The sequence below is a fragment of the Chelonoidis abingdonii genome, chromosome 11 (assembly GCF_003597395.2).
Source record: "Chelonoidis abingdonii isolate Lonesome George chromosome 11, CheloAbing_2.0, whole genome shotgun sequence".
NCBI lineage: Eukaryota > Metazoa > Chordata > Testudines > Testudinidae > Chelonoidis > Chelonoidis abingdonii.
The window spans coordinates 27635515-27654937 of record NC_133779.1 but is presented as its reverse complement, the minus strand read 5'-3'; the positions used below and the strand labels follow the sequence as shown (position 1 = coordinate 27654937).

The 19423-nt window shown below is 40.8% G+C and overlaps 1 protein-coding gene across 6 annotated transcripts in view; it reads left to right on the top strand.

Annotated features, from left to right (window-relative positions):
* The window catches only part of SPPL2B (signal peptide peptidase like 2B), a 155034-nt gene extending 136136 nt beyond the window's left edge, over positions 1–18898 (top strand). For 2 of the 6 annotated variants that reach the window (XM_075070370.1, XM_075070371.1), the window contains exon 15: positions 1947–5001. In XM_075070370.1, coding sequence (XP_074926471.1) covers positions 1947–2261 — 315 coding nt within the window. In that variant the 3' untranslated portion in view covers positions 2262–5001. Of the gene's footprint in view, positions 1–1946; positions 5002–5095; positions 5790–15505 lie in introns of those variants that run through there. The other 4 variants (XR_012656683.1, XR_012656682.1, XR_004373186.2 and 1 more) reach the window with 4 other exon arrangements.
* Positions 18899–19423: the final 525 nt, after the last annotated feature.

Sequence of the window (19423 nt, the reverse complement as noted above, 5' to 3'; positions counted from 1 at the left end):
GGGCTTTTCCTGTCTACCTGGCCAGTGCATCTGAGTTCAGATTGCTTTCCAGAGTGGTCACAATGGTGCACTGTGGGATACCGCCCGGAGGCCAATACTGTCGATTTGTGGCCACATTAACCCTAATCTGACATGGCAATACCAATTTCAGCGCTACAGGGAGGAGTACAGAAACCGGTTTAAAGAGTCCTTTATATCGATATAAAGGGCCTCGTTGTGTGGATGGGTGCAGGGTTAGATCAGTTTAACGCTGCTAAATTCGGTTGAAACGCGTAGTGTAGACCCGGCCTAAGTTATTATGAAAAATACTCCCCTCGGAGAATTATGCAACTGTTGGGTCAGAAGCTGGCAGTAATAACACCAGTACACTTTAAAAAACAAACACTTCAGTCCTTGATTATTTTCATGGCCCCAGAATGTTTCTACAAAAGTCTTTCTCTTTTTTTATTTTTAAATATAGTCACCTTATTCTGTAGGCAGTTCAAGGTATGAGAATAGGGAGAAAATGAATAACCATAAAGATACATTGTGGAATGAATTTTAAATCCTTTGTTTAAATCCTGCTGATACCCACAATTTGTATTTAGTATCTATATCCCTTTGGTAGCCAAACTTTTCGTATCTGAAGGCCACGTTGGAAACTTGTTGAGTGCAAAACTGCAGCTGATTAGTGTAAAATAAAGCCCTCACTAACATCCTTAGAAAGGGGTGCAGCCTATTGCAGATTAGTTCAACGTGAGTGTTCAGATGAAGATGGTTTGTTAGAATCTGTATTCTCTATATTGAGGTTAATGATGGCTATAAAGTGGGCTTTGCCCATCTCTGGTCTACACAAATGCCAGGCACAGAGCTAACAGGCAGGTTGAGTTTGAGTTGGTTATGTATAGGAAGCTTGACCTTTAAGTTTGAAGAAGCTTGTTGGAATTAAATGTACAAGTCGAATGGCAATTCAGGTAGGAAGAGCATATATAGAAATGATAGACAAGGGCTGAAAGGAGGAGAGGGCACTTTCTATTTAAGAGAACATACTACAGGAACCAAACTTGAGCCCTCATGATGCAAATGATAAAAATGAAACACAGCAGAGAAAACCATCTTACAGGTAGTCTGTTAAAGGTGTCTGTTAAAGACACCTAATCATGGGGAACACCAGAGCAAATCACTGGTAAAGGATTTAAAACAAGTGGCTACTGCTATCCAGATGTTTGGGACATTATCTGTATTGAATATGTATCCCTTAAATTTGATTACTCTCCAGTAGAAAGGAAAAGTTAGAGATGGGACCTAATGGGTAGAGCTTGGGGCAGGGGGTTAATTTCTCATCTCAGTACTTTGTGAACTTGGGTTGTTACTTAACATATCTTATACCTCAGTTCCTCAACTGTAAAACGAGAATAAAATGTCTTAGGGGAATTGTGAAGCTTAATTAATGTTAAAATGCTTTGAGATCTGGTGATCTGTGCCAGAAAAGTGCCAACTGTTATTTATTATTAGGGAGGATGGGAAGCAGCTGTCACCATGGCAGATAAACAGGAAGAGAGCTGAGAGTGCTTCCCATATCAGTCAGAGATAATGAGCCTATAGGCTTTAAGCATTTAATTAGATTCCTCAGAGAGCATTCTCCCACTGTGTTTTGTTACTCTGTGGGACTTGCCCAGAGAAAAAATGTGCAAATCTTTCAACAATTAGGGATGATTTGAATTAACTGCAGTTGCGCAGCAAGTAATCCTTCTCTTTTCAGTGTGCTTCAGTTCATATTTTTGAACTCCTTCACCAAAAGGCCATTGTGTAATTGCTGTTGGCCATTCGGTATAATGATTGGTCTCCTGTAAAAACTAGCTTGTTTTGAGAAATTATGGTTTAAATTGCTCTTAGTAGCAATAGTAGCTCATGTTACTCACTGCACATTGTCCTAAAAATGATTATTTTTTTTTATTTTCTTACAGAAAGACCTACCTCATCCTCCCTTGGTGCTGGCTCCTGTCAGTTGCCCTAACCCCCACAAAGATACGAATGCACCAGCATCTCAACAAGAAGCAGAACAACAAATGACCAACCCCACGCTCCATGCAGATGATCAAAATAACCCTTCCCAGTGTGCAGAGGAGCTGCCTAACTTGAATACCAAGGAGCTGACCAATCCCAGCATTCGAGCAGAACAGCCACAAATTTCCATCCCACAAATAGAACAACAAACCAGTCAGAACAAGAATGATCCTGAAAGCAAGAGCCTAACAGTAGAAAAGAACCAGCTGGATTAGATGATGAAATAGGAAATCCTCTCTTCTCCTGCCCCCCGTTCCGCCCCCAATCACCAAACTTCCCCACATAAAATCAGAAAACCAGTGTGTAGACTGGTTCAGTAGTGTTCACATTCATTGAGGAACCTCACTGGGAATCTGATCATCAAATGCAAAGATATTCTGCCTTTGACTTCAGATACAGCTATACATTTCAAACAGCTTTCTGAAATATGGTGCTTTACAAAAATTCTGATGTATAAATTTCAGTGATCATTTTATTACTTGGATGCCTTTTACCTTTCCTATTTCATTATACTAGGGTAATATTCAGTGTTTTTATTTATACAGTACTCTGGGCTTGTGTGGCTGTTGTGCTGCTTTAGTATAGTGTAGATTAATGTGGATGATAAGCATTGGACAAGTCTGCTACAATGCTAAGAGGGGAGAAATACTGTAGTTTTATAGATTTTCCCTCCTTGATACTTTTAAATTTCTGCTTGTAAAAGCCATTGATGCAAGTGAATGGTTTAGTATAAATTGACACTCAGGAAATGTTGAGAACTGGTTAAATTGTCAGCCTTCTGAAAGGATTTGTTTTACCATGGTGCATTAAATGCATCTCTTTCCTCAACATTTTTTTTTCCACTTCCAGGTGCCTGGGTTGGATGATATTCTAGTTTAAAAGGCAGGATGCATTGATCTCCAGTAAGCACTGTAAGCACTCCTATGAATTCTAGGGTTTGTCTTTGAAATAAAACGTTCACTGAGTGGACCTTGCAGAATAATACACAGTAGACAAGCTTACTCGAAGTATCTTTGATGTTTTTTGTATTGTTTTTGTTTTGTTTTGTTTTGTTTTTAAAAGCAAAATCAGATCACAAATAGTAACATTCTGCACAACTTAGTGGTCTAGCAGAGTGGTCTGCAGGAGACTTTAAGCACTGACATTGATTTAGGATGTTCAGCTGGTTTCTTTGAATCTCTGCTTAGTATTATTTTTATGAATATAACTTTGATTTCTGTGGGTTTGTCTACATTACAAATATTTTGCTGGTATTGCTATACCAACATAGCTATGTTGACAAAAACTTCTAGTGTAAATGCAGCATATTCACACAGAAGGGTTTTTTCAGTTGGCATAGTAACACCACCTCCCCAAATTATGTTAGCTGTGCCGACTGAAGCACTCTTGTGTTGTCATAGCTGCATCTACACTTGGGTCGACTGCAGGGAGGGGGTTCTTACCCTTGGCCAACATAGCTATGCTGAGAAAACTTTGTAGTGCAGACTTGGCCTATTGCTGAAGAAAAGTCTGAAGTTCTCTTCAAAGGAGAGCTTATGGTGCAGCTGTTCATGGTTTGCAACCTCTTTATAACTGGTCAGCTGCCACGAGTCAGGTTTTATTTTTGTCCTAGGAGTGTTCAAAGTGTGACCTGCAAGGTTTTAGAATGAGGCTATAGCCACCTTCACTTGTGCTAGAACTGCGGAATAGATGCCCTACCATGCAATGGGAGAACTGCATCTCCACAATGAAGTTTAGAGAGCTAAAGTCTATTCAGCTTTAACAAGATTAGGTGTTGTTCATAAGTTGCCAGTGCAGCTTTTCAATATTCAAAACGTGGGCATCTCTTGTGCAACCTGACTCGCTTCTTTGCACACCTGTTGCACATACAGAGGGGCAAAGTTGTCAGATTAACTTTTGTTAATTATAAATATTATGTAGAATTTATTCTGTTTGAGAATTTATTGATCAGAGCCATTTGATTTATTTCTCAGACATGCACATTCTTTATTTTAATTATAAACATTCCAATCCATTCAAAAAAACCTTGCATTTTAAATGCAATTAACAAGGTTTTCAGGAACCTGTTAATATCCTGGAAATAGAATATAATCTTCAACTCAATGGGGAGGACCATCCCTCTGCCACTTAATAAATACACTTCTTCTGAGAGAAGAATTATTGCAAGACATATAGTGTGACACTTTCAAGAGTGTAGTCTCAGTGGACCCAAAAAAATGTATTAATATTAAGCTCCAGTTGGCCTTTTGGATCAAGTTTTGAAAGGCTTTCAGTTGGCAGCTGGACGTGATGATTCTGTTTCTGTTTTCCTTCGAGTAAGCCTTCTGTAAGTTTATGCTGTGTCTTTTAGACTGTAACCGCTTTCCCTTTACTGTTTCATGTTAAATGGACAATATTCATTTTCCAGAATATTAGAGGCTTTCTGTAAAACTACCCTGTGGGTTCAGAAGTTTACCATCTTCTGTGTAAGCCTTGATGACCTTAACTGGACTCTGTCTGCAAGTTGACTCAACTCTGGCTGAAATGATGGTGAGTTTCTTGAAAGGTTTTCCAAGTCCTAAAGTCTGTAGTGTGTTCAGATTTGGTTTTCAAATTAACTGAATGCAACATGTTTTGAACAATACTAAAGAGATATTACCTATTTTATTTCCTCTTCTCCTTTATGAGCAATGTTGTTTTTGCTGAGGGTAAGCTGAACCAGCTTTTAGTCATGCAGATGACAGAGATGCTTATGTTGGACACTTCAGCCAGCTGGATGATGCCTTAATTTAAGCCATTTTATAAATATGTATATTAAACATTTATAACAAAAAATAAACCTGTGTTTAAATAATAAACTTGACAGACAAATGCCAGGAAATTCAAAGTTGAGGCTGATGTGTCATGACATCTGAATTTCCTTTTGCCTTGATTCTCTTTCAACCATAACATTAAACATAATTTTTATATATTTAATATTCAGCCTGTTTTATTTGGTGATAAAGTATTAAGTTTTATCAAACTTCCTGAAACATACATTTCCTTTCATTTGCTGTGGTGTTGCTTCCAGAGGTGAAACAGAGGTCTGATGGGAGAACGTAGACCATCATGTTGCCTGTAATTAAATTGAAAAGAGAGAATTCAGAGCATTATAACTAACTTGTAGTAAGCATTTGAAAGTCACTTTTAATGTGTAGTCTTCTTGGCTAATCTCTTTAGGAGAGATAATTTGCCTTTGCTTTTGTGAATTATCCCTAGAAATATGTGCACATTTCACCTCCTATAAAGACATGTAAGGAAATGGATATGATTAGCACACTAATGCAATACCTCTGGTTAAAATAGGTGATTTGGAGATTCTTTGACCATTACAATAGTATTTAAATCAGGTGACCCTGATCGTTCTATGTAGCTGAGGCTGTCTGGGCTCTGTCTCTGTGCAGAGCAGTAACACTGTCCCTCATGATAAACCAGTTTGTTTTAAATGTTTCATGATAAAGTTACATTTTTCTATTTTATTTTTTTAAAGCTTCCTTGATTGCTTTTAATATTGTGAAACTCAATATTGCATTGAAAAGAACTAGCAATATTTTCATAAGTTTAATTTTTTATTTGATAGCAAACTTGTCAGTACAATGCCAAATTATTGTTGAAATGCACATTTTAAAAGTAAAGCTGGAGTATTTAATATTTGCATCCTTCAGTGTCTGGTTAACTGAAAATTAATTTACTATAATAATCAGAGGATACAGAATTTACTTCCATAAATTTGTGTGTGTTCGGTCACAAGTACTTGTTTTAGTGACGTACATTTTTCCTGTTTCACACTCCTTTAGAATCTCTACAGCAGTGGGAGAGGGAACTAGGTTTATTTTGGCTCTGGCATCATAAAATTCTAATTAGCACACCAAATCCTGTCTTCAGTTCCACCTGTCTGTCCTGTTGAAGACAGAGGGGTTGCACAGAGGGAACAGAGGACAGAATCTAGCCTGCAGAATTTTGAATAGAGGTGGTGCATGAATCAGAAACACTCAGAACACTATTTTAAATTATACTTCTCTTTCTTTAATCATATTACACATGAAGAGTATTTTAAGTGCAACCCATTACAGCATGAGAAAACTTACCCTGCTTTTTAAGATAACATTGAAAGATAAGACAACTCCACAAGATGTAGAAATTAAACCCCTGAAATCAGTTATCATTGACTGAAGGTGAACTTGTAATCTAATCAATCAATGAAGTTCCTAGAAAAAAGGAAAGGGGGAAATCAGCAGCATGCATTCAGTTTTTTTCTGCATCTTTTCCACTGGATCATTAATACGTCTGTAGAAGATTGCCAGTTTACTCCATTGTTTTTATCCTTTTTCTGTATTAACCACCTCTGATCTGGTTGTTCTTGTAGCTGATTTCTTTACCTCTAAGCTGAACTTTCAAGTCTTTCCTTTAGACTTTGCGTCTGTGTTACAATTGCCCTCAAACTGTCCCTCACATTCCTACTGCCTTAAAAGTCTTAATAATATATCTCTCAGCAGTGCACAGTTCATGCCAAATTTGTTTCTGTACCCATGATCTATGTATCTGAGGGTATGTCTTCACTACCGGCCGGATTAGCAGGGCAGCGCTAGATCTAGCCGGGATTATTTATCACATCTAGTCTAGATGTGATAAATCGACCCCCGAGCACTCTCCCTCGATACTCAAGTTCTGCGAGAGGTGCAGGCAAAGTCAATGGAGGAGTGGCAGCAGTCGACTCACTGCAGTGAAGACACCACAGTAAGTCGATCTAAAAACGTTATTCACGTAGCTGAAGTTGCATAATTTAGCTCAACCCCGCCCTCCTCTCCCCCCTCCCCCCAAGTTTAGACCAGGGATAAGACTGAGAGCTCCATGAGTGTGATGGCAGTACGTTAGAGAAGGCAGCAGTGACCAGGGTGACAGAGAGAGATCAGGCAATGTTACTTTGGTTCACTGTACTGAGGCAGGACTCTGAGGTAGTAGATGCATTACCTGGGCAACTAATAGAAAGATGGTGAATTGCCATCTGCTTACAGTTTTGACCTCTGTGTTGTGTACTGTCCTGGAAGCTGTCATGGTCCTTTATAAAGACATGGGATTTTAAAGGCTGTTTTCTACTAAAACCCTGTTCTTCTGTAACTCAGTCTATGTTGAAGCGTCTTTCGAAATAAAATGATTGAGCAGAGTGCATGTTGAACCTCTCATCTCTGTGGAACTTGCCCTGTTGTTTTTGGAAGCCTCTTCTGTTCCTTTTCCTACTCGCTTGTAATGTTCATACTAAGAATGTATCTGGATTGAGTCTCCTTAACTACTTTCTATTGAACTCCACTTGTGTTAGGGATTCCTTGGCTCTTTCATGTAACTCCTCTTATGCCCTCTTTGGCTTGGCCACAGAATCATTTTTTCAGTTCTTGTCACTCCTGCTTTGAGTTTCTGGAAATGAAATAAATAGGGCCCTACAAAATTAATGGTCCAACTTGGTCAATTTCACAGTCAAAAGATTTTAAAAATCATAAATTTAATTATTTCAGCTATTTAAATGAGAAATTTTCATGGTATTGTAATTGTATGGGTCCTGACCGAAAAAAGGAGTTGTAGGGGGGAAGGCGCAAGGTTACTATGAGGGGGTCATGGTACTGCTACTCTTACTTCTGTCCTGCTGCTGGTGGCACTGCCTTCAGAGCTGGGCGGCTGGAGAGTGGCAGCTTCTGGCTGGGAGCCCAGCTCTGAAGGCAGCGCCACCACCAGCAGCAGTGCAGAAGTAAGGATGGCGTGGTATAATATTGTCACCCTTACTTCTGCGCTGCTGCCTGCAGAGTCAGGCCCTCAGTCAGCAGCTGCCACTCTCTGGCCACTCAATTCTGAAGGCAGCGCAGAAGTGAGGGTGGCAATATTGCAACACCCTTCCCCCCTAAAATAACCTTGTAGTGAATTTGGTAGGGCCCTAAGTATGAATGATCACAAACACACACTCATGACCTGCTTGTCACTTTGCTTTGTCCCAAGTTATCTTTTACACTTATTGAACACATCACCGGCCACCGCCAATACTAGGAGTGAGCCGATGTGGCTCCATGCACCCACGGGGGGGAGGGGGAAACCCTTACAACCCCCCTGCCAAACCATATCCCCTGAGTCCTGAACTTACCAACCTGGATCCCACCACGTGAGGGTCACCCTGTCCCCATTACCGGCGCGCTACTCAATACCCTCACTGTGTGTAGCCACACTATATGAGCGATGTACCCTCACTGCCCCTACTATATCTTGACCCCACCCCCGTACACCCGCATTGGGGACATTACAGGCTGTATGTATTATATGCTGAAGCCATAACAATTGCCAGCGTCCCCCATCTCTGTATGTTTTCCCCCGATGACCAATGACTGACCATCAAACCCTTTGTATACTTTCTTTAATATTTTCTATTAAACTTTATTTCTGAACCCACTCCTGTAGGCACCTTCTTGCTGGAAAAACAATTGCACTTTATTAAAAACACATATTTTGTATCAGAGGGGTAGCCGTGTTAGTCTGGGATCGTAAAACGCAGCAAAGAGTCCCTGGCCTTCTGACTAACAGACGTTTTGGAGCATGAGCTTTCGTGGGTGAATACCCACTTCGTCGGATGCAGGTAGTGGAAATTTCCAGGGGCAGGTATCTATATGCAAGCAAGAAGCACGCTAGAGATAACGAGGTTAGTTCATTCAGTGTGAATGAGGCCCTCTTCTAGTAGTTGAGGTGTGAAAACCAAGGGAGGAGAAACTGCTTTTGTAGTTGGCAAGCCATTCACAATCTTTGTTTAATCCTATAAAATATTTTGTGGAACTTCTTTTTAATGCTTGTTAGAGCAGTTTGGAAAATGCTTAAGGAATATGCTTCATGGGGCACTTGTACCATCTGGGTCACAAATAACATCAGTCTTTAGCCAGACAGCATCTTCAGCAGTAGGCTCAGAAGTGCCAAATGTAATTGAGTAGTTGGGGTGAAAGAGATTTCACAAATTTCTCAGGGTGACCAGTTATTCTTACCCTGTGAATATTCAAAATGCAAAGCTCTACAAAATGGGATGTAGTTTCACTTTAAAATACAAGAGATGGTATTTCTCATGATAAGAGAAACTACACTGCTCAGAACTGGGTTGCTGGTTGTACATGATGCTGTACTACAATGCTTTGGGACAAAAGTTTAGTTCTGTAGGTGTTTCAAGTACAGGAAGCTGAGATCAGCCTGGTACAAGAATTTCACGTAGAATAAAAGTTTTCATCCATAGATCTCAAAACACTGAACATGGCTCAAGGGATAGCATGGACAAAGGACGGGGGATAGTTTGTGATAAAAATCAGTTGCACAGGAGCTCTGTGGCAGCAAAAAGATCCACTGTTTAGTTATTATTTCCCATAATCTCACTGAATGGGATTTTCAAGAGCACCTAAGGAATTTAGGAGCCCAGCTCCTAACTGACTTCTAATGATGGTTAAGTGCTTTTGGAATCTCACCTGCTATGTATTATGACTATCTTCAATATATTGTGATATTTCATGAAAAGTTACTAATACGCTGTCACGGCCCCAAGTGACCAAAAAAAAAACAACCCACGGCAGCACAATCACGCCGCTCTACCCTTCGGCGACTGGTCCTTCACTCCAAGAGGGACTGAGACACCTACTGCCGAAGACCCTGATGTGCCACCCCAATAGCGGCCGGAGTGCCACCCATTGGTATGGGCTGCCCCAAGCACCTGCTGCTTTTGCTGGTGCCTGGAGCCGGCCCTGCACATTCTGGGGTGCAGTCCATACCATGGTGAGTAACCTCACCATGCCTTACTGTTGCAGCTTCCAACCTGGGCCACTCCCAACCAGTCTGCAGGTCACACCCTGAGTGTGTGTGCTAGACAGCCCTGGACCAACAGCTCTAACCCCAGCACCCTGTCTACAGCCCCACCACCCCATTCTGACTTCCACTGGCCTGGGTTGTAACCAGCAGGGTGACCCCAACACTCTCCCAGTCCTGAATTTTTCCCAACCATGTGCTTTGCAATGTCCAGCCTCTCATTGACAGTTCAAAGAAATAGTATGGTTTGCTTGCTCCTTTTAAGGAGACAAAATACACACCAGTTTGCCACATTAATTGGAATTGATAACCACTTTAGTACAAACACAGTACTGTTGGTTTAGCTTAATAGTAAAACAAGTTTATTAACAAAAGGAGGTTGGATTTAAGTGAGTTTATGTATAAGAGAAAGTTAAAATAGTTACAAGCAAATAAAAGTGAAAACTCGCATATAAAACTTAGTCTAGCAAGGTTTGGTTCCAGGCTTTGTTCAAGATGGCCTTTCTCTCCCCCCTCTCTTCCAGCAGGCTGGTGACGGACCCTCTCCTTGGTCAGGATCTTTTTCAGAGGCCCAAAGGTGCTGCTGCATTTGTTGTCTTAGGTAAAAAAGAGAACTTTGGGGTTCTCTACCCCTTTCTTTGAAATGGATTCTTCCAAAGGATTACCACCCAAAAAAATTAAAAAAATTATTCAAGCTGTGAGGAAGGCAACATGGAATCTGGTGGTAAAGGAAGCTCCATGGTCTTTCTTCCCCAACGTGTGTTTGCTGAAATGCAAAGTGTTCTGTTTCCTGCCATCTTCTCCCCCTGCTATATTGATGGTCCTTATGTAAATATGGATCTTCATTGTCTTTGCGTGAATATCAGATTGATCAGAGAATCAAATACACGTTCCTTTGTCTAAGATAGACCTGTTTTGTGCACACTTCAGTCATAATTCCATCATATATCCATAACTCTTAATACCCATTGCCTACATACAGCATGCAAGAATATTAATGATTAATGAGTTGTTAATTTCAAATGATACGTCACAAGGCATATTTTGTACAAAAGTTATTACAATAGTGTGTAGGAGTGTGATAACAGGTGCTTAGTGTCACATCACTATATTTGAACAATCACCTTGCTATAATTAATACTGGGAGAAATAGAATTTGTTCGTTACAGCAAGATTGTCTTTTAGAGCCATTCATTCCCTCGAAAAGGAGCTTTGAGACCATTCCAACTGCTGTAAGGAAGCTAAGAGAGCTGTGTAGGGCCCGCCAGAGCTACTTTATCCTTCTCTGTAGGATGTACAGGGCCCTTGGGAGTGATGCTCAGCTCTGAAATTTCTTTAGTCTCATGATTGAATGCCACTATCATGAACTCTCACTTGCAGCACTCAGCAGGCCTTTGCTTGAGCGAAGTGTTCGCTGTAATGCAATTTGTAGGACTGTAAATGGCAACATCTGTGGGAAGCACAGAATCATGTGTACAGTTGAATAGATACAAAATTTCCCTTTGCCCCTTTTCAGACTTACAGGATTTCATAAACTGCCTGGAAAGAAAGCTCTCCAAAATGTGTAGATATTTGATCTAACATTTCTTCAACAATAACCAGTCCCTGAGAAATTAGTGGCTGATCCTAATAAGCTTTCAGAACTGAATAGCTGTATGAGGTACAAGAGAGTGTCTCTGGGCATTGAAACGAGAAATTTGGCTCTTTGCTGAGCATTTCTAAGTTTAACGTGCACATGGTACTGAGGGAGGGATCGCTCAGTGGTTTGAGCATTGGCCTCCTAAACCCAGGGTTGTGAGTACAATCCTTGAGGGGGCCATTTGGGAACTCGGCTAAAAATCTATCTGGGGATTGGTCCTGCTTTGAGCAGGGGGTTGGACTAGATCATGATAGTCTATGATTCTATTCTGAGTACAGCCAAATTTAAAATAAAGCAAACATTCATCTGTAAAATTCCTATCTTCCTCATGCAATTCCACAGGAAGGTACAGGAAGGGCTGCTGCCATCTATTGGCTATTGATTGGGAGGAGACAAAAAAATTATAAACATACGGGCCTTGCATTTAATGCTGAACCAATGGTCATGTTGCTACTGGAAGAAAGGAATTCAACTGTAGGCCAGCTGCTGAGACATCACCAGATTCCCTAGCACTTGGAAGTTTCAGCCCAGATGTCATCACCAGCCCACTATCTCTGCAGAACGCAGCTATCATGATTGTTTGGGGTCACAGATAGTGTAGACAGAACACAGTCTGTTGAAGGCTTTGAAGATCAAGACCTGACTTCAGATTGAATCCTGTAATTGGATCAGGAACAAGTACATTGTGCCTGGTAGTGTGGTGACTTTGTTTTGTGCCATGTTAATGTAACATGTAACAGCTCTTCTAAATACCTGCGCCTTCCTCTTGGTCTGTACTTTCAACTGTAATCAAGCCTAGGAATGACAAATGCATGAACCATGGTACCCAGACCCACATCTCAGAGTCTTCTTATCAGTCTAATACAGGAGTCAGTAACCTTTCAGAAGTGGTGTGCCGAGTCCTCATTTATTCACTGTAATTTAAGGTTTTGCGTGCCAGTAATACATTTTAATGTTTTTAGAAGGTCTCTTTCTAGAGGACTATAATATATAACTAAACTATTGTTGTAGGTAAAGTTAATAAGGTTTCAAAATGTTTAAGAAGCTTCATTTAAAATTAAATTAAAATGCAGAGCCCCCCCAAACTGGTAGCCAGGACCCTGGCAGTGTAAGTGCCACTGAAAATCAGCTTGCATGCTGCCTTCGGCACCTGTACCATAGGTTGCCTACCCTGGTCTAATATATAGATGGCATTTTTGACCACTGATATCATAGTAGATCTAAGATCAGCAGAATGGACACTACCCGATCCGTTAGTGGACAGATGCCCTCTCCTGAGGACAATGTTATGATTTTAGCAAGTTCTTCAAACTATTTTCCTTTGCGCACTAGCATCATCTCCAGGAGTTGGCACCGTCGACAAGTGCACAATAGACACTTGACAAAATTACCGTACTTAACCCCCCCATCTGCAAAGTCTATCACCGTGTCATTGTCAACAGATGTCCAATACATCTGTTAGTCTATAAGGTGCCACAGGACTCTTTGTTGCTTTTTACAGATCCAGACTAACACGGCTACCCCTCTGATACTGTGTCACACAGTTTTTTTAAAAATTACCATGGACCTCAACCTTTTTACCACAGACACTTGTGTCCATGTACAGACACATTGCTGACCTGTGATCACCTCAATCTTGCCCAGATTTAGTTGCAGCTGGCAGGTCTTCATCCAGATACACATCTTCCTCAGGCATTGGGAGAGCTGTGTGATGGTGCTCTCCATTTGTAGGGTAGGAAATGTAGAGTTAATTGTCTTCTAAATTCTGCTGGCACTGATGTCTTCTGTGTCTTGTGATCTTTGCTGTGGACTCAATATGTATGTTGAATAGGATGGAGAGAAGGAAATTTAAACTTTGCAGAAGAATGTTTTCCAGGTACATGAGCAGTGACCCATCACAACCTAGAGGAAGGAGTAGAGTCAGTACAGTGTAAGTTTAACATGCACATGGTAGTGAGGGAGGGATAGCTCAGTGGTTTGGGCATTGTCCTGCTAAACCCAAGGTTGTGAGTTCAGTCCTTGAGGGGGCCATTTAGGGGAGGGATAGCTCAGTGGTTTGAGCACTGGCCTGCTAAACCCAGGGTTGTGAGCTCAATCCTTGAAGGAGCCAGTTGGGGATTGGTCCTGCTTTGAGCAGGGGGTTGGACTAGATGATCTCCTGAGGTCCCTTCCAACCCTAATAATCTATGAACTTATCTATCTATGAATGTTTTCTAGGTACATGAGCAGTGGCCCATCACAACCTAGAGGAAGGAGTAGAGTCAGTACAGTGTAAGACTGTCCAGTCCTGCCATATCAGTAGCACCTACTGGCCAAAACTGCTGACAAAGATAGTCTGAATTTGTTAGTATTCAATTACTAAAGAAAGATCCATCAATGACTATTGCCTGTCTTGTGTACTCTCAGAAGATTAGCTGTCACTTTGTTCAAGAATGGTAGTAATTGATGAGATTATTCCCAATGCGGTATTTTTTAACTTTGTCTTTAACCAAAGGAAAACATCTATTGTCTTAAAAGTTTGGCTGTGGTCAGAACAATGGCATTACAATGGCACATCCTTTCTGACCTTGGAGCCAAATTTAAGATGCTTAAGTGTGTGCACAGCAAGGAGACAAAAGGAGTAGAGACCCTGAACCTGAAGACTCCATATACACCCCACTATGCCATGAAAGTGATCCCTTGAGTGGGTTTCCACAGCTAACAGTAGAGGTTTTGAAAAATCGCCATGCTATGGATGTGACCAGTGGATATATGCATGATGCCAACACACTTAGCAACAAGCTTGCATGGAAAGATAGCAGTGGGCCTGTCATAAACAGATGGTAAAGGGTAATGTCTCTTGTACCTGTAAAGGGTTAACTAGCTCAGTAAACCTGGAACACCTGACCAGAGGACCAATCAGGAGACAAGATACTTTCAAATCTCGGTGGAGGGAAGCCTTTGTTTGTGTTTTTTGGGTTTTTGGCTTGTGTTCTTCTCTGGGGTAGGAGAGGCCACTGCATCCAGGTCCCCAATCTTCTGAAAAAGTCTCTTCTGCTAAATTTAGTAATACTAGTTAGAAAGGCGGTTAGTCTTTTGATTATTTTCTTTATTGCTCATGTGTTATTTTGCTGGAAGGATTGTATTTCTGTTTGCTGCAACTTGTATTGTGCTGGGGGAGGATTCTCTCTCTTCTCTATAAGCTGAAAGACCCTGTAACATTTTTCATCTTGATATTATGGAGATAATTTTTTACTTTTTCTTTTATTAAAAGCTTTTCTTTTTAAGAACCTGATTGATTTTTCCCTTGTCTAAGACTCAAGGGAGAGAGTCTGCACTAACCAGGGAATTGGTGGGAGAAAGGAGAGAAGGTGGGAAAAGAGCCTGATTTCTCTTCTGTGTAGAATCTGTCTCTCTTCAGGGTGGTGAGGGAAAAGAGGAGGGGGGAAGGCGATTTCCTCTGTTTTAGATTCACGGAGCTTGAATTCGTATAGTCTCTCAGGATAACCCAGGAGGGGACCTGGAGTGGCAACGGTGGAGGAAAGGGTTTACTTTCCTTGTGTTAAGATCCAAGGGGGTTTGGGTCTTGGGGTCCCCAGGGAAGAGTTTGGGGAGTCAGAAAGTGTCCCAAAACACTATATTTTTGGGTGATGGCAGCTCTATCATTTCTAAGCTAGTAATTAGGCTAGAGGGGTTCATGCAGGTACCCCATCTTTTGGACGCTAAGGTTCAGAGTGGAGATACTACCTTGACAGGGCCGTTTTTCTGATTTCCCTCTCTACCCCCCTACCCTCTGCTATTACCAAGTGAAGCTGGTGGCTGTGTGCATGAACTGCTTTGTTTTCAGTTTGGGGGCAAGGATTCTGATTCTTAGTCATCTTGTAGTTTGTGCAAGTAGAGCTCTTTATTTCAAAGCCGTGGTAATGACGGGATGATATCTGTCTGCTTCTTGTGTGTCTTTAGGTCTCACCTACTTGCTCACTGTCACTGACAGGCTTTTATTCCTCATAGAATCATAGAAGATTAGAATTGGAAGAAACCTCAGGACGTCATCTAGTCCATCCCCCTGCTCAAAGCAGGACGAGCCTCAACTAAATCATCTCTTAATCCTGCAGAGCCAACAGCAGCTATGGGAGAGCAAATGAATTTGTTCTCTGCCTAGTACACTAGCAGTAGCATTGCCAGCTAAATTCATCACCATAAACAAAGGGTGGAAGTCAGTCAGCAAAAGCCCAGCTTGATGATTGGCTCACAGGTTAGGTTTACTGTGTTGGCATTTAGATATATTTTGAGTTTTCAAATGAGCAAATTTGATCCTGGGAGCCACTGACAGAATAAATATGGGACCCAACAATTTAATTCTGCGCACACATTAATGTAACACCTTAGAGCAAAATATCGCTGCACTAGGGCAGTTTGCTGTAGGGTGGGTTATGGTAGGTTTTTTAGCCTTTTGAGGTGGATGGTCTGTTCAGTATGTGTAGGTTAGTCATATCCCTACTGCTGTTCCTACTACTAACATAATGAAGGAAGTGGAGACACATAGTTTTACATGAGTGCTGATTGAACAAAACCAATGCTGCTTTATCAAAAGAGAACTAGTGCTGCTTCATGTGGGGAACAGATGGAACATTTAGACCAAATCACAACCTTCCACCCAATATGGAGAACATTTAAAAGACAAGATATAGGAATGTTTTTATTAAAAATTGGTTTATCTTGGATGCTTGACGGAAGCTGCTTTTGGGAGAGAGGCTTATCCTTGGGTGCATAATCTACAGACCAGTTCTAATGGGCTGGCTTTATGGAAGGGCTTTGTAATAATGTGTAAACACAGCATATCAGTTAGTATTGTAAAGACTTTAAACACTAAGGGGGTATTAATCTTAGTTCCTAGGGAGTCATATATTTAACTCTGCATATGTAAACCTGAACTGAACCCTTTAAACTAGTATTTCATGCTGTATAGTCCAGTAGCCAAATGCAAGTTTTGGCCCCTGGTTTAGTGTCCATAGAGTGTTGTTGTTTTTATGTGGATTCTGAATTTCAGTATCCTAAATTCAAAACAATTGCCTAATGACATCTTGTCATGCTTGAACATTTTGAAATCTGGGCACTTATTACCACCTCCCTCTAGACTCTCAAGCCAGGTGAGAGTGAAATCACTTTAATTACATTTCAATTATTTTTAATGAAAGCCACACACTAATATTTTGTTATGGAACATAATTAGCAAAGAGGTACATATGTAATGTCTCTGTATTGGTGTATGTATAATCCGTATATTTTGCTAGTGCACCCTCACCTTCCCCCTAAGCCATATTCTTGTACTCACAAACCATGTGGACAACAAATCCTTGCATATTTACTCATGAGAATTAATTTACAAATATTAGACAGTTATAGGCATTAACAGATTATAAACCAAACAGAGATTCAACTCTTTTCCTCATTCACTGATCCTTTAGACTCCACTTAGCACCCAGAGGCTATAGTAAACATTGTCCGTGGTAGAGTGCCAATGTACGCACTTACAACTGGAATTCACCAAATGCAAGAATTGAACACAACTGGCCCACGGTATTCTCTGACACAATACCAAGGATAGTAGGCACTCAGTGACCAAAAAAACAAACCTACAGGTGGGTCTAACGCTAGCCTTCACTATTCAAGAGTGATAGGCCTACAAGCAAGTTCATGAGAGGTTGACGTCAAGAATATTTTGTCATACGAATTGGATCCTGTTCAAGTGTCCATGTTCGCTAACTGATTACATGAGGATTTCTACAGCTGAGTCTAACCTAAAGAAGCAGCTGTTGACAGAAGTGTCAACTAGACATACTTCACAAGAAATATCCTATGCAGTCATTGATGGTTCAACAATTCCTTGGGTTACTCAAGCGGCATCGTCAAGGGCTTTGACCAGTTTCAAAGTCTATGGTGAACATAAGCTAGCAGCAGGTGATGTACATCTTGTCTTTGACAGGTACAAAGACTTCAGCACAAAGAGTGTCACAAGATCTAGCAGAGCCACAGAAGCAAGCAGAGTGCATCAGTTGAGTATAAGTACACAGCTACCTCCACTGAAAGTTGTCTTGACAGTTACTGAAAATAAGAAACAGTTGACTTACAACATTTATACGGAACATATTCAAGACAAGAAGTTTGACCAGTGACACACACTAAAGCACAAACTAGTCATCACAGGCAGAGACAATCCCCCAGTGGAAATAAACAAGGGAGATGTGATGGTCAACAAAGAAAATACAGCCACCTCAAATGAGAGAGACTCGTACAACAAACGGTTATGGTTGCAAAAAAGAAATCAGTGGGGATGTCAGTATTATCACTGATGTATTTGTCTTATAAGACAAGAGCATCCTTATCTTGAACAGGGCCTAACATCTTTGATGATTATGGAACCCCAATCAAAGAGGAATCTGTAATAAACATCCATGCTACTACAGAGCAATGCCGGAATGCTGTACCAAGACTGTTAGCTGCCTGTGCACTCTCAGGCTATGATACAGCAGCTTCCTATTTTGATCTCGATAAAGGAATTGTGTTGATTCTGCAAGCTAGATACCTTCTCTCTCTCTCTCTCTCTCTCTCGGGTGACATCAATGCAGCAATGCCTGCTGTCATTAAACAAGCAACCAAATTCATGGCTGCATGGTACAATCAAATTGTGCCACCATGTTAGAAGAATGGCAGAAATCATGGGCAGCGAAAGCTGGCAAAGATACCAACACCAAAGCAAAGCTCCATACCATCACCAACTGAAGCCTTTATAGAAAACCTAAAACATTTTCAGGTGTGTGTGAAAAAGTGCTTTGGATCCAGATGCACCACCACCTGAGCCACTTAAGTATGGATGGATACATGGTGATTGTTCTAAATCACTGTTCCCAAAAACTGTACCATACAATGTCATGCTTGATCCTCCAAATATTATGAAGTTTATCTGGTGAAAGTTACACACCTTGTAAATTTGAGAGATGTGGATATAACAGTGCCAAACTGCCATATACCACATTCTTTTCAGGCCAGGGAGAAGTGAGTGTGTTTCAATGAAATGAAAAAATTAGCTTTCGCATTTGCACATAAAAACAGTGATGATAAGTAGTGACCTGATTACTTATATTAGGACACTCAACTATAGTTTGAATGACAAGAACACTAGGAATCATTTATAATGATTCGAAAATGAAATATTTGATTCAATTGGTTTTGTTAAATATTTTTCACATTCGAGTGGACAGTGTATTGAATGAAAATTGAGGTCCGTGCCTATACCCACAACCCCCACCCCATGTACCTCATTATTCAAACATGTATTGTTATTGATTGTCATTGCAAATGTTAAATACTTGCTTTTTATATATTAAAACTCTTTTGGCTTGATTTTGGCAAATTCTTACTAACAGGGATAGGGATGGCAGCAAGGGTGGGATGGGATGTTAATATTTCAAATGCTCTGCAGTGACAGTTTCAGGCAGATTTTTAAAATATATGGTCCTGAGATACAGAATCCACAAAAAAGCCTTATATGGACCCTAAAGCACAGTTGACCAGCAGGGTTGACAGACTAATGCTGAAGGAAGCTGCCATGGTCCAAAAGCTACACTACATGTTTCTGTTCTCGTGAGTCGCTTTCTATTTCATTCTTTCTGTTTAAAAATGGACAGAGTGCAACATTAAAATTCTATTAAAATGTGATACTTTCTCCACTCTTGGCGGGCACTACCACACTAACTGACACTGTGAAAATGGGGTATACATGGGCCATAAAAGAACTGGAAGTTCTTCTTCGGGTGTTTATTCATGTTAATTCCAATCAGGTATGCACATGCCATGTGCACAAGAGCTGGAAGATTTTTCCCCTAGCAGTATGCGTAGAGTCGGCCTGGGCGCCACCTGGAGACGCAC